The 15,777-nt window shown below is 38.8% G+C and overlaps 1 protein-coding gene across 3 annotated transcripts in view; it reads right to left on the bottom strand.

The window, feature by feature from the left end:
* The window catches only part of GRIPAP1 (GRIP1 associated protein 1), a 2,851,684-nt gene that overhangs the window by 1,072,642 nt on the left and 1,763,265 nt on the right, over window positions 1-15,777 (bottom strand). For all 3 annotated transcript variants that reach the window (XM_044080007.1, XM_044080009.1, XM_044080008.1), the window contains one exon: window positions 13,022-13,078. In XM_044080007.1, the coding sequence (XP_043935942.1) occupies window positions 13,022-13,078 (57 nt within the window). The remainder of the gene's footprint in view (window positions 1-13,021; window positions 13,079-15,777) is intronic.

Below are 15,777 nucleotides of genomic sequence, written 5' to 3'. Positions count from 1 at the left end.
GATTCTAAACCATAATTATAAAGTGTTTATGTTTACAATGGTTAAAAGAATGGCAAATGTGATGTAAAATTTATAGATATGGATCATGTGGTTTTGTGGAGGTAGGCAAACATATGACAACATTAATCGAACAAAGATGATCCAGAGGGAAACAGAATATAAGAAAATGCCACTGTTATTGGCGGGTCTTGCAGAGAAAGCATTCAACAGAGTAAGCTGGGATTTTATGAGTAGGGCAATGGAAGCATTTGCATTCACCAACAAAATAATATGGTTAATTACTAGGGTATACGAGGGATCGAGGGCAAAAATTAAGAGCGGGGGAGTTCCACTGATAAGTTCAGTTTGAACAGAGGAACAAGGCATGGGTGTCTTCTTTACCCTTTATTTGTGTTATAATTACAACCATTGGCAAAGAAAATAAGGGACTCAAATTCGAATATATAATTGGTATGGTAATCAAGAAAAGTTGGTTTTATTTGCAGATGATATTATTTTGTACCTGATAAAACCAGAAAAGAACATGTCAGTGTTGTAGAACCTTCTGAGACAGTTTCAAGTCTTTTTGGGATACAAAATGAATGAAGATAAAACAAAGGCAACAGATGTAAACTATGTAGCCACACTAATTGGTTCAGCATAAAATGAAATACATCCTGGGCCAGACATTCCATACTAGGAGTGAAAACATACTGGACCTGTTCCTAACATGGGAGAAGAGACTGCATCCCCACCCCTAGTGGAATGGCCTGCCTGGTAAGGATGAACCATAAAACTGTCTACTTTAGACAAAAATAAAAGCCTGGACCCAGCTAACCCTGGAACTTTTAGAATTAATTTAAGGCAAACTTCCTACTATTAAGTGATAATATGACTACATTTCATTCCCCTCAAATCCATAAAGCACTGCTACTTATGGGGATCTGTTCACAGAAACCCTGTACAATCATGTTAACAGCTGTGTAGTGACACCTGTATCCACCAGGAAAAAGCACAAAACAAACTCAAAAAGCAAGCAGCCTTGGTGGAATTCCAACATCAATAGGTTGTATAACAAAAGGAAAAAAATCATGGTAAAAATTAGGAAACATACCACACACCAAGATAAAAACTCCCTTGTCTATCTAAACAAGTAACTCGGTTGGCTAATCATGTGTACCAAAGTGAAGTTAGAGGCAAAAATAGCCTTCCATGACAAGGGCAATCATAAGGCCTTCTTTAACTATGCTGCAACCTCAAAGTCAGTACACAACAGTGAGCATAACTAGTTTTTAATGGAGCCAACTACACTGAGCTGGAAGATACAGAAAATCCACTGGCCAACAAATTCATCTCCAGTTTTACCCTACTTTTCTTTGGAGGCATCCCTCTGGAAATACTGGCAAACATGACTCCACTGACTATCCCTAGGGAACAGGTCCTGAATGCACTCTCCAGAACCAATAGTACTACATCAATGGACCCTGATAATATCCCAGGAGGCCTCTCAAACAGCAAGAATACTAGAATCACTGTTTAACCATAGCCTCCAGACAGGCTTTATATGATGAAAATAGAGAACTGCAAATGTCATCCTGATGCACAAGAGTGGGCTATTTATGGACAGGCCGATAATTCTCACTAGTCTTAGATGCAAAGCCATGGAAGGAATTATCATGGAAATGATTAACAATGAAACAGGAAACTTTCAGACACTGGATCCAATCCAGTTTGGTTCTGTTGTAGGTAGGTCATGTGTACATAACCTGGTGGACTTCTTTAAGAATGTCACCAAAGCAATGGATGATGGTGAAATGGTGCATACTGCCTATTTCAACCTGGCCAATACATTTGATAAAATACTTCACTCAGGCATCATAGACGAATTCACAAATTTAGGTATAATTCCCTGTGTCATACACTGGATAAAGAGCTGACTCCCAGACAAGACCAAAAAAATTAGGATAGAGGAGTCAAGCTCAGCAAAGAGGCTGATGACCAGTGGAGTCCCTCAGGGTTCTTTGTTGCATCCACTCTTTTGGCATCTATTTACGGGAAGTAAAGGCCATCTACAAGGACCATTGGCTCACCAAGTTTGCAGATGATTGCAAACTAGGTGCAGTCACAGAATTCCTCCAAGACACTTATCATACAAGAAGAGGTGACACAGGCATATAGCTGGTACCAGAGCCATGGTCAAACTCAGTGTCATGAAATACACAATAATATTCTTTTGGAAGTCTTGTACCCCTGGAAACTACCATATTTTTAGCACCTTTAATGAATCACTTAAGACATAAGCAAACATACTTTTATATAAAAGAAAACAAACCATATTAATATGTTCCGAGTCACAAGCATTATATCTTACAAATAGTCTTTTGTATAATTATCATCAATCTAACATTAAATTGCTCAGTTCCTGCCTTCCCTAAAGCTCATTCTTCCACCAAAACATTATTCTACATGTACTGTTCCTATAAGGTGCTTACCTATGCACCTCACATGTACATAGGTAAGCACGAGTGAAATTTCACGAAAAACCTAGTTGCATATAGGACGAGTTTGCAGTGACAAGCACTGTCCCCATAGTAGCAAACTGGACACTCCTAACATGGATTAATATTCACACTCCAACTGTCTAATCAATAAAAAATGGTCTGTTGCCATGGATATGAACTTTCTCACTGTCTCCGTTACTAGCTTGATGGATATGGGCATGCTGGAGGCAATGTAGAAATTGCCTCATGTTTCCTGCCAACCAGTTAATTCTCAAACAAACTTGATATGGTATGTCATAGATGTATTCACAGAATGTCACTGGAGGCAAAGTTCTCACATAAAAGTACTCCTATCAGCAGAACTCACACTGCGCCCATCACACACAATTTAAAGCAGACATATTGAACCACATATGCTGTGGCACTTAAATGTAACCTTCCTAAACCACAAAGACCTCCTAGATGAAGTACACATAACAAATAGCCTCAGCAGCCCCAAATGTGCTCTTTGAAAACAACACCCACATCAACACAGAGCTACATCTCATGGAGCCTCTACCTCTAAGCCCACGAGGCAAGCACCACACAGTCCAACATTCTAGTTACTAGAGACTCCATCGTGACACACAATGATGTCCCTCTCACCAAGCTGAATACGGAGAAAGTCAAAGTCAGTTGCTTATCAGGGGTTATAATCCACCATATTATGCATGCACTCAAGTCACTGGACCACAAGTACCAATATGACTCAGTCATAGTCTATGATGGAGTAAATGACCTGAAATGTACCTCCCTAGACATATGAAGAGAGACATCATGGAGCTCTCGAAATATGTCTCAGGCTGGTATGAGCCTAGCACTGAGCAGCATTTTACCTCCTCCAAGGATGATGCCACAAAACGAACAAAAGATGATTGACTTTAATGGCTTAGTTTCTGGTGTCATTCTAAGGGAGTGCTATATTTGTCAGCATGGAAGGAGATGGTCAACAGACCATGCTGCTTTGCCATGGATGGTGTGCACTTCTCCCCTCTAGGGTTTCAAATATTAGCTAAGACACTGTCTTCCCCCATAGTGCCTTTTTTAGCCAATGTCAAACTGAAAGTACTTCCAACATAGCAAATCAAAACCAAGAAAATCTAAAGGTATTACTGCTCAATGCTAGGAGTCTAAACAAAAAAACTCCACTTCCTAGTAACTCTCTTCACCCTTGAGAATGCTGACATCTGTGCAGTCACTGAGACATGGTTTAAAGCTGCGTACAGCACACCAACAGTGCAAGGTTATAATGCCTTCCACACATTAAGACCAGCTACTTCACAGGCAGGGACTAAAGGTGGAGGTGTTTCTATTTACATCAAAAATAAATACACTTCAAGGCTGGTCAAACAGGACAATTCACTTGAGCTACTCCATGTTCAAATCACCATAGGCAAAATCCAATACCATTTTCTTGCATGCTATAGGATACCCTCCATGACCCAGGAAACCCATACCATGTACTTAAACTTATTACAAACACTAACCATCCAACCCAATACCACATTCATCGGTGACTTTAATTACCTCACTATTAACTGGGAATCCTATACAACACCAAACGTACAGACACAGAGATTCATGGACTTTGTAAATACATACTCCCTGGACCAGATAGTCAATACACCAACCATACTGGAGCTGCCACTAAATCCCACACTGACACAAATGTTCTCCAGGAGGGGCTGACATAGCCAAACAACTGGTGTCAGAGCCATGGACTAAAACTAAATGCCATGAAATGCATAATAATATCCTTTCAGAAGTCATCCACCCCTGATAACTATATTGACAATACACCCCTTAGAGTTGAGCCAGTAGTCAGGGACATTGGGACACACACACAGATGGTAATCTAGCCTTTCACCATCATGTATCTACAGTAGTGAGGAAATCCTTCTATGTTGCGCATCTTATAAACAAAGGTATGGCATCCAAGTCCAAAGAAGTAATTGTTCCACTGTATTCATCATTCATCAGACCTATCACGGAGTGCAATGCCACCCTTGGTATGTAACTAACCAGACACAACCAACAATTGGAACATCCACAGGGGTTCCTCACTAAAAGAATACTGGGTGTAAGTAAAATGTCCTATGCAGACCGCCTCAAGTCCCTATCCTTGTATTGTCTCCTACAGGCTTTTGAGGGGAGATCTATGCCTGGCATACAGGGCATTGTCAGACCCCACTCTGATGGACCTCCTGCATATCCACAAAACAAGCACCACCAGAATTACCCATTCAAAAAACTTAAACCCTGCCTGTGATATAAACAGGACCTGCTGGAGAGACAGGTATGTATCTCAGAGACTACTCCATCTATGGAACAGGTTCTCCATCCATGTGACGCAGAGTTCTTCCCTAATCCAATTCAACTGCAACTTAGACAACTGGATGGGGAACAGGAAATTCACCTATGAACCTATGTTCCCCACAATTTCCATGCTTTTCAATGTAATTTACTCCTGCCTTTTTCTAAAGATTCCACCTTCCAGCTCTTTTTTTGTCTGTTACAATATTCGATACTTTAAATACGGTTGGTTTAGACTTTGATTTCCATTTTCTAATAATTGCTTTTTGGCAGCCACCAGAATTAAACCTAACAAGGCCTTTCTATGTCTAGCAAATTCAGATCCTGTATCCTATCTCAAAAAATCATTTCCTTAGTTACACACATTTGCTCAACCAATATTTCTGACAGAGTACTCTGTAGGGAATTTTTAAAGTCTGCCAGCTCATTACACTCCCAAAACATATGTCTTCAGTTACCTCTTTCTTTCCCATCACACCTCCAATATTTGCCATCTACCTGAGGAAAAATTCTCTGGAGTCTGCTTGGGGTATAAAAATACAGATGCACACACTTCCAAGCAAAAATTCAAAACTTTCTAGACTATGCTGCATATTTAGGAGACATACACATGTCCTACCATTGCTTTACTGTGAACTGTTTATCCAGTCTCTTCCCAATTTTTTCTAACCTACTCAGATTGATTTCTATAGTTCATAGGTGCATAGGTAAAAGTACTAGTCTAGCTGCCCTTGTGGACCATTTTAAGCCTGGCCAATTTCCCTAAGTGAGAATCAAAGCCTGTACCCTTTGTCTGTGAGGTAAATACCTTAACCATTATGCTAATCCCCACCCAATTTCTAACCCCCAATATTGTGCAATATTTTATACGCCCTTCTAACTATTCTCTTTTAACAGAAGCTTCTGTTCTATATTCAATTAAAAACTCTGTCAAAGAAGGTTTTTCACTTAAGACTCCCCTATCCCCTTCTCTATGCCTATACTCTGATACCATTACTTGACAGGGAAGGGAATCTCTAGCCTGCAGTCAAAATGTCTTCTTCCCATTCTATTATTTTCACTGTCTAGTTATTTACTCCTAATACTTTGGTTCCTTCGCATTTTCTCCAGTAAATTCCAACCCCCGCTTGTCTATTCTCTATACCCCTAATTGCAGTCACCCTTATCGGCAAAAATACCTTTTTCCATTCTTGTGTCTGCTTAGTTCTTAGAATACTTTCTGCTACCATATGAATGCAATTATTCTGTATGGCCGACGTTATTCTCCTTCAAGATAATTTCTTGAATTTCCCCCCTGCTTCTTCTTCATCCCTTTCTACTTTGAATTAGATCTTTCTGCTTGTGTTTTTGTGCGTGTATCTGTGTGTGCATGTATATACATGCATACATATATATATATATATATACACACACACACATCTGTGTGTGCATGTATATACATACATACATATATATATATATATATATATATATATATATATATATATATATATGTATATATGTGTGTTTATATGCGAATCGTAATTGTGTAGCTCTAAAAATTTAATATCCATTCACATCATGTAATCCTAAAGTACCTTTTTCTATTGGAAGGATAAACTTATTCGGCTTGATTCTTGGCTACTTCTCTCAGATAAAATATTTCATACTCTAACTCCTGTCCACAACTGCTCCTCTGACTGATAAAAATATGCCTGACCTGTACAAAAAAACTAAAGTGACTAAATATTTTCACTGCTTGTATCTTGCTATCTATATTCATAAACAATAGCTTCCAGTGTCTCAGTTTTGTCCTTATAAATATGGGTATTGCTGAACCAATTCATATGCGGGTACACTGTTTACAGCTACAGGCTGTTTTATCCTTATTAATTTTATTTCCCCAAAATGAAATTATCTGAAAATGTTCCACAGCACTGAGATGTCCTTTTCCGGTTTCATCAGGCTCAAAATAAAATAATATCACCTATCAAACAAAATAACACCCCCTCCCTTATCCAGCTTCATTATTCATATACTGGGATCCTTGATGTATGATTCCAGTACGTTGCCTTCATCTTCTGTCAAATTACTACTTGGGCCACCTTCTAGTCTATTCTTTTTCAACTTATATATTTCCCTAGTAACTACTTTCTCATACGTAACAGTGTTAGGTTTTTGTTTTTTTTGTTTGATAAAACAGATTACATATCCAAAATGTATAAAATATTACATGAATCAGGAAACTACAAAATGGTTTCTGTAAATGAAATCAATATAGGACATAGAAGAACTGACATGTATCTGGAAGAATTTCTTTTAGATAGTCGAATTAGTGATGAGTTGTGTAAGTACATGAAAGTTGAACATCCGATTTTGGCAATTATCATAGGAATACCAAAAATACATAAAAGTATTGTAGACCCACCCTTTTGGCCAATAGTTTTGGGCAGTGCTTCTAAAACCTTTAATATAGGCAAGGTTATAGACACATGGCTTAAACACATATACGCCAAGGTACCTCATTTAGTGAAAATGTTTGTGAAGTTTTGTAATAAAGTGTTGGAATTGCAGAGCAGCCTTGGTACATACATCCTTTGCAGCATGTTTGAGAGATTCAGGTGTTGTTACAGTTGTGCACACGCTTTTTTATTTTTTTATTTTGTGGATTGTGGATGGATGCATCAGTGGGACTACCTGCTTCCACCCCGATCGAAAGGGAAGAATTTCTGAGGTTTCCACTCTCAAGGGAGAGATTACGCGACTTATCAAGCTATTCTCTCAACCTGGCCTTAATGCACTATAAACTGGTTCATCTGGCATCACACAGAATACGTCAGCAGTGAGTATATCTGAAGTTGATATACCCAACAGACAGGGAGATGGTAGAGATCTTCTTGCCACCAACGACTTGGCGGATAAGACATGCAATTCTGAGACCAGTAGGACGATTCGGATGCTTGATAAGGATTTTACTTTTGACTTTTCTTTTTCTAATTTCGAGGAGGAATATCGGCAGATAGGCACCAAACCAAAAAAGAACATGGTCGGGAAAACATATGCAGCAGCAGCGCACAATACTAACACGGTCAATAAAGGTACTGTAAGACATAGTTCAGATCTTGGTACCAAGACCAATATCAACGTCAAAGTTGAAGGACAAGAATATATTAAAAACTTGGAAAATTTTTTTAAAAAAGATAAAGGGTACAACTTTACTACACAATTTGATGGTCAACCGAGAAGAGGGGCTGACGCAAACTATGTATCAACTAATGGGACTTTACTTGTTTGATAAAAAGTTGACTATTGTTAAAGGGCTACAAATTGATAATGCATATTTTAACAAATGTTTAACTTGTAACATTGTGCCTATGGGTTTAAGATTTTTTAAGGCCCCTATGGGCATTGTTTTGAATGATGAAGTACGGAATGAGTTCACTGAATTATTTAATGAATTTGGGAGTATGTATATGAAACTTCTTATAAAAAAAGAATGATGAGAGAATTTGTATTTTGATGGATGAAGTAGAAAGGTTAAACAATTGTATAATTAATGACCTGATATTTAAACAAAGGTAGAAATTATACTTCAAACAATTTAATGTTGCCGATAGTAAGGCTGAAAAGGCATTTTCAAAGAAATGTAGGAAATTTAGGAGAGAAATGGGGCAGTACAATAGTAAAGGAGCATACCCCTGGAAGGAAAGAATGGTTAGAGAAAATAAAGAAATTGAAAGGACAGAAAGGTACGATGTAAATGGACGCGATAATATTCAAGGACATAACAATATTAACTATTCACATTTTCCCAGGGATCGGGGATGCGAACAGGGTATGGGGAAGGACCAGAAACACAGATGGAAGTGCAATATACCACCCTGGAGACAGAGATGGAACAAAAAACAGGATGGGGGGCACACACCAATCGGTAGCTTCCAAACATACCCCAGATAAATGCCTCATTATCAACTCCAAGGATGGTATAACTTATTGCCTAGATAATTTTAAGATTTACTTACAATTACACAAGTATGGAAATTAACGAACATCATTTCAGTTTATTTTGAAAAGGCATGAAATTTATTCCTAAACCCCCATTTAGAGTTGTAAACTGTATAACACAATTAAAGCTCTTCCTTAGGAAAATTAATTTGGCCTTAATGTTTTATAATAGAACTGATAATAGAGAAAATAGAGAAAGAATTAAAGAAAAAGAATGCATTTATACCTCCCTCTCATCCTAACACTGTTATGTATGAGAAAGTAGTTACTAGGGAAAATATAAGTTGAAAAAGAATAGACCAGAAGGTGACCCAAGTAGTAATTTGACAGAAGATGAAGGCAAAGTACTGGAATCATACGTCAAGCATCCCAGTATATGAATAATGAAGCTGGATAAGGGAGGGGGTGTTATTTTGTTTGAAAGAATAGATTACATATCCAAAATGTATAAAATATTACACGAATCAGGAAACTACGAAATGGTTTCTGTAAATGAAATCAATATAGGACATAAAATAATTGACATGTATCTGGAAGAATTTCTTTTAGATAGTCAAATTAGTGACGAGCTGTATAAGTACATGAAAGATGAACATCCGGTTTTGGCAACCATCATAGGAATACCAAAAATACATAAAAATTATTGTAGACCCACCCTTTTGGTCGATAGTTTCGGGCAGTTCTTCTAAAACCTTTAATATAGGCAAGGTTATAGATACATGGCTTAAACACATATACGCCAAGGTACCTCATTTAGTGAAAATGTTTGTGAAGTTTTGTAAATAAAGAGTTGGAATTGCAGAGCAGCCTTGGTACATCCTTTGCAGTGTGTTTAAGAGATTCAGGTGTTTTTACTAAATAACATGTTATTTACATTCTGAAACGTTTTATACAAATACTTTTCCTCTCTTTTACTGTCCTTCCAAACAATAATGACATGAAGTGGGGTATATGCTTTTCAGTCCCTCCACAAGTTTAATAAAGTCAACAAAAGTTCAATCCTTCTCAGCCATTTTTTGAAAGGTCATATTTCACACGTGATTATAATCTCACGTTTATTCATCATCTGGTTCAAATCCAAGGAACTTCCATTTCTTCTAGTAAACTCCTGTGCTTTTTTCTGTCTATCAAGCATTTTCCTTTCAAACATTAGAAAAGGTTTTACTGGCATAGTCTCTCCAGGAGCTTTATTACCAAAAGAATGAGAAGCAGTCTACCTCTGTCTGATGTCTAACATTTTTTGTTGGATAGACTTTTTTTTATTTCCTCTTTAGAATGTTCTGCGTAACAAATTACTTTGATCCTCTAGGAAAAACATTCTGAAGACAGCTGACTACAGCAGCTTGAATCTCACACCTACCTCTTGATTCCCTGATTGCTGATATACATATGTTCCTCTTCTACCTGGTGTACAGTAAACAGTCATTTTCCACAAACACTCTACTGCAGTGGTGCACAGCATTCAGCCCATGGGCCAAATCCGGCCCAAGTCACAATGCCATCCGGCCCACAGACAGCAACCAAAAAGGTTTTAAAAAAAGTGAAAAAAATGTTGCACCTTACTCCAGTCACACAAACTTTCCAGCATGTGCTTACTTACCTAATTGACAGCAGGTGTGTACACCTCTAATTTTAGCCATGGAAGTAACTACTCTTTGTTGTTTATAACTTACAGGTTCATAGGCTGGTACTAGGCTATTGGCCCTAGGGCCTATACAAGCCTAGCCATAACAATTCCCTGGATATTTCTTCCCACAATATTTACTTCCCTGTCTGTAAACAGTAGTAACTTTCTGCAAGAGTTTGTAATAACTCATGGCTGCAACCTAGAATAAAGTTAAATGCAAAGCTGATGTAGAAAACAGGCAATTTCATAACTGCTGTCTAAAGTGAAAATACCAGTCACCTGTACCTATTGTTAACTCGTTATGAACTTACTATGTTTTGAGGTGGCCCGCAGATGCATTAAGAATTCGTGTAGTGGCCCTCCCCACAAAAAGATTGTGCACCACTGCTCTGTCTCCAATCTTTAACACTTTGCCCTTCTGCCACAGTTTTGTCAGTATCAAGTCTTTCTACTGGTATGATTGCACCTTTACTAATACCGGTCTTGGCTGCTTTCTCATGGCCAGATCTGGAGCATACACATGATGTGCCCTCTCAATTAACAAATCATGCTGTGGAATACCAGTCCAGTTGCTTATTGTACTTTTATAAAATTAATACAATCTATTCCTTCCAGTTTCTCTGGTACAACAGAAAATCTCAGGTTTTCTCTGCATACTCTGTCCTCTAACTCTACCATTTTTGAAACCTCTCTTCTTGAGCAGTTTCATACTCAGCCAGCCTTTTATTCATTTCTACCTTTGATGTTTAGTTTTATCAGTTCATCTGAATAGCTATTCAAAGCTTCTTTCATTTTTTTCCAGCCTTTTGTTATTTCAGTTGATATATTCCTTCAGTGTTTCATTTATTTTAATCAACTTTGAGCACGTTTGATTTATTTTTTTCTTCTAGGTTACTGGAAGCCATCTTTTGTACAAGAGTTGGAGCTTAAACAGCATTTTGCTGAACAGCTGCAGAATTCTTCCCAGACAGTGTTTTCTCTTCACCTTTTCTAGCTGATTTTCCTTTAAGCTCTCTAAAGTTCTTTGCTGGCATGCAGGGCATGTTTCACACTGGGAGAGCTGAGAGTAAGCAGTTGATCAATCTGCAGCCATATTAGAAGTCTCTGGAAACTACCATATAGATAGCACACCCCTCTGTCTCTTACAGACTGTTAAGGGGAGATATATACTTAGCCTAAGGTATCCTCAGATTCCACTCAGATGGCTCTTCTCTGTATCATTAAGATGAATAGCATCAGAATTACCCAATTTAGGGACCTACACCTTGCCTGTGATATAAAGTGGACATGTTGGAAGGACAGGTATAAGCTTCAGAGACTACCCCATCTCTGGAACAGGCTTCCTATACATGTGAAGCTAAGTTACTTTTTAATCCAATTCAACTTAAGACCACTGAATGGAGAACAGGAAATTCACCCCTGGTCTGCTGCCTTTGTCACAAATGAACAGAGGCAGCTTGTAAATGCTTGACCACCGAAGCCCTAGTCTATATAGTAAAGTAATGTCTTTCGGCTTTTCCCACTTAGGGGTTGCCACAGCAGAACTCCAGTCTGCTAATGATTGGCAGTGGATTTTTACGCTGTTGAGTTGCCAGCCCGACACCCAACCTTCAAAGAAGGCACACCCATTCACACACGCACCTACCTGCATGTCTTTATACATCACTCGACCATGGGGAGTACATGCAGACTCCACACAGAAGGCGCTCCAGCCGAGAATCAAATGGGAGAACCGCTTGCTGTGAGGTGACAACGCTAACCGCTGCACCACTGCGGCTTAAAGCCCTAGTCTATATATACCTCCCTTAAAATAACCTTCGGGCACCAAAACTTGTATTTGGTTTGCATGGCTAGGCTCAAAAGGTCCCTGTGGTTGTTAGCTTAGTATGCATATATGAATCTATATACATAAAAATAAACACACACACACACACACACACACACACACACACACACACACACACACACACGCAAACTATGACTATTACTCTGCCAGAGGCTCTCACCTTCTAACTGGAAGGAAGACAGTCTCTGTGAATTCACTGTTCTTCAGTTAATTCTGGAATGAAAATGTCCATGTTACAAAACTTATACCAGTGTTTTCATCCTAAATCAGAACTTCATCTGATCATTAGATTCATATTAGAACTATGCAACCAGAATAGAGCTCAACATCAAATACTGCGAGCAACCAATCAGGATTCAGGATGACAGAAACCAGTCAAAAGAAAATATCAGAAGATGCTTACTACTGGGTCCCATGATCAGTTTAATTTCTTCAAATATAATTTTTGATTTATTTTTGCAAGGTATAGTTTGCTGAGAAAAGCCATGATATGTGTGATGTGCTCTGATATGCTAGAATTTCAGTTCAACTGATTTCACAATGTTGTTGTGAATATTTTATTTTCCAGGCAGAACATACATAATGGCACATGTTCGCAAGCTGTTGAATATCTAAAAAAAAAGCACTTGCATTTTATAAATCAATTTGAAGTAATGTTTTAAGTATATGACATTTTAGAAGATTTGATGCTGTACAATAAATGAAGAGAGCCACAGACATAAAGATACTTACTGCTGAGCTGCCTTTCTTCTCTATTATCTTCTGTCCATCTATAGTGTCTTTTATTTCCTACAAAACAAAACAAAAACACAACATTAGTTATAAATACTGTAGTAACCTGACTCTTCCATTCACCTAGGACCAACATATGCAAGCTTCCATCTGTGGAGGAATAAAGCCCTGACTACAGCCAAGGATAGAGTTCAACTGGGACTTAGGCAATTGATGAAGCAAAAGAGAGGATGGAAATATCTATTCTGAAGGGGAGGGATGTGTGGGGTATTGTTCAGTCTACTCTGGTGGAGGCCAGAGACTCAAAGGAAGGGATTCCAGATTGGGGGGGCAGTAGGAACAGAGAGAGAGAGACATGGCTGCTCTTCAGCCATGGGCAGAGCATGCACTCAGAGTGGCCTTCTAATTGTCTGCCCAGACTACATGAATAGTGCCAGCATGCTGGAGTAAGATATCAGACCAAAATAAAAACTCGCCCACCGTTGGATAACAGTTTTCCTCCAGTTCAACTTGCCAATTTGTTGGTGTGCACCATACCCAGAGTAATCCTTCTCAAACTCAACACAGGATTCATCCCAGTAAGGGAACACCAGGGTCTGATGGGGTGGGATTTGTGGCAGAGATAACTGGGATGGTGGAGGGGGTTTAATGGTTAGCTGATGTAAAAGAAGGAAAAAATATGCAACTCTTGCTGAATTTCTGTTATTCACAGACATTACTGGTTTAAAAAGGACATAACATAATACATTATAACACTGAAAAGGTCTTTTGCAACTTAATGCAAGATACTAAATGCCTCTAAATAGCAGAGAGTACAAGAGGATTACAATTCAAAAACAAAAGAATACATTTAACAGGGAATGAAGCCATGCCATTAATAGGCATTATAAAAAAACACCTATGCTCACTACCATTATATAAATGAAAATAATTGCATGAATGATAAAGACCGAACACCAAGGAAAATATGTTTCAGATATTGCTTTGCTGTTCAGGCAACCAAAGAACTGAGTGGCTCATATGATCAGTTTCAGCACTAGGGGTGAGCACGCCAAGCATGACATCCAGCATAACAGATGTGTTCAAAGGAGCATAACAGAATTCTCAAGGTTGTCAGTTATCCTCAAAGACTGTAAACCATGTAAAAGCCACCTGCTCCAGTGGCTACAGAGCAGAGCCCTGACTATGGCCTAGGTGACCAGAGTTTGATTAGAGGCTTTGTTGCTTGACAGTGCAAGCGGGAGAAGATGAAAAAGCTCATCCTGGTCGGGGAAAGTGCATGCACTCTTGAGTACACGTGCACTGATTAGATTCCCCTGGTGAAGAAGAGGGAAATCAGCACACAGTCTCTTCTGAGAGTGGGCAGGGCATCCAGCTGCTGTCTGCTCTTTGTAGAATTAAAGGGTCATGCAATGAAAAACTAAAATACCCCATTCCTTCAATTATTCCCCCACTAGAATCACTGGCCTGGTTAAAATTCTGGATGCAGAACAAAGAACAGTAATATGTGCAGAAAAGGAGTACAAATAAAATTATTTTGTCATTTTAAGACTATAATATGCCAGGAGGCGTACATTCATCTAACCCCAAAAATAAGACTCTCTCTGTCGTTTCTGGCTGGTAATCAGGAATGCTGTGGAGTTACATGTGAAATTTCGCTCTTGGAAGACTTCACTGATGATGAAAAGAGAGAATGACCTGATGTTAAGTTTGTTTTCTTTATCTATAAGGAAGTCTCCTCCTCTTCATGGGAGCACAGGATAGTTTAATAGATAGGGCAGACTAGACTGCACATGTCCTCTTTGGCAGAGAGCATCTTGCTCTGCTCAATAATTTCTTGAGAAAGCTCTCAAAAAGACATTCCACAAAGTAACAGTCCACAGAACTTGGCAAAATTCCACATGAAAACAGGACAGCCTCAATCATTCTTTCCTAGGGAAATACACATTAACAGCTGCTGATCTGGCCACAGCATCAGCACAGTCAAAGGCATTGTGGTCAATGTGAAATCCAACTGACAAAGCTTGATTTGAGTTTGACTGTCATGGACTCCTTGACACTAGAACTAGGGAATTCAAAGTTTGGCCAATGTATGTTCCAACAGAGAGGACTGAAAATGGGACAGGTAAAACTAACAATTAACAGACCTAAGGTTTATTGTAACAAAGAAAAACCCGTAAATCTGTCCATAGCATTGGACATTTTACCCCCCCCCCAAGGGGTGGGGGGTAGAGAGTAATAATGTGGCCAAATTTTGGAGCCTACAACACTGCTGTTGGCCAAAGGAAAAAAAATGGAAATTATGTATTTACCTTAATGACAGATTCATGTTGTTTGTTTCTGTCTTTCCCCAATGGGTGGGTTACTGTGTCCAACTAGGATCTGACTTCAGCTACTCTCAGACTTTCAATCTTAGGCTTAGGCTCCTCTCCTTACCCATAATCCCCTCTAAATAACAAACTACCTCAGAACAAGTTTGTCCATACCCAATAATACAACTGATACACTATCACCACAGGAAAAACACATTGCATATAAGGCAACAATTCCTGACCATGGTCTTGAAGAGTACATGACCAAGCCATCGAGAAATCAATGTGGTCACTCCAGAAATAAAGGAAAATGATAGCTGGAAGGGGGAAGTTGGGACAGAAGTTGAAGGACACAGATTTATCATTACAGTAAGTACATAACATATACAATGTCTCATCCATTCATTCCTCAAAAAATGGGACAGAGCCCCGAGCTACCATAAA

Source organism: Protopterus annectens, chromosome 8.part0, assembly GCF_019279795.1.
Source record: "Protopterus annectens isolate FY-2018-M chromosome 8.part0, PAN1.0, whole genome shotgun sequence".
Lineage (NCBI taxonomy): Eukaryota > Metazoa > Chordata > Ceratodontiformes > Protopteridae > Protopterus > Protopterus annectens.
This window is presented reverse-complemented; position numbering and strand designations above follow the sequence as displayed.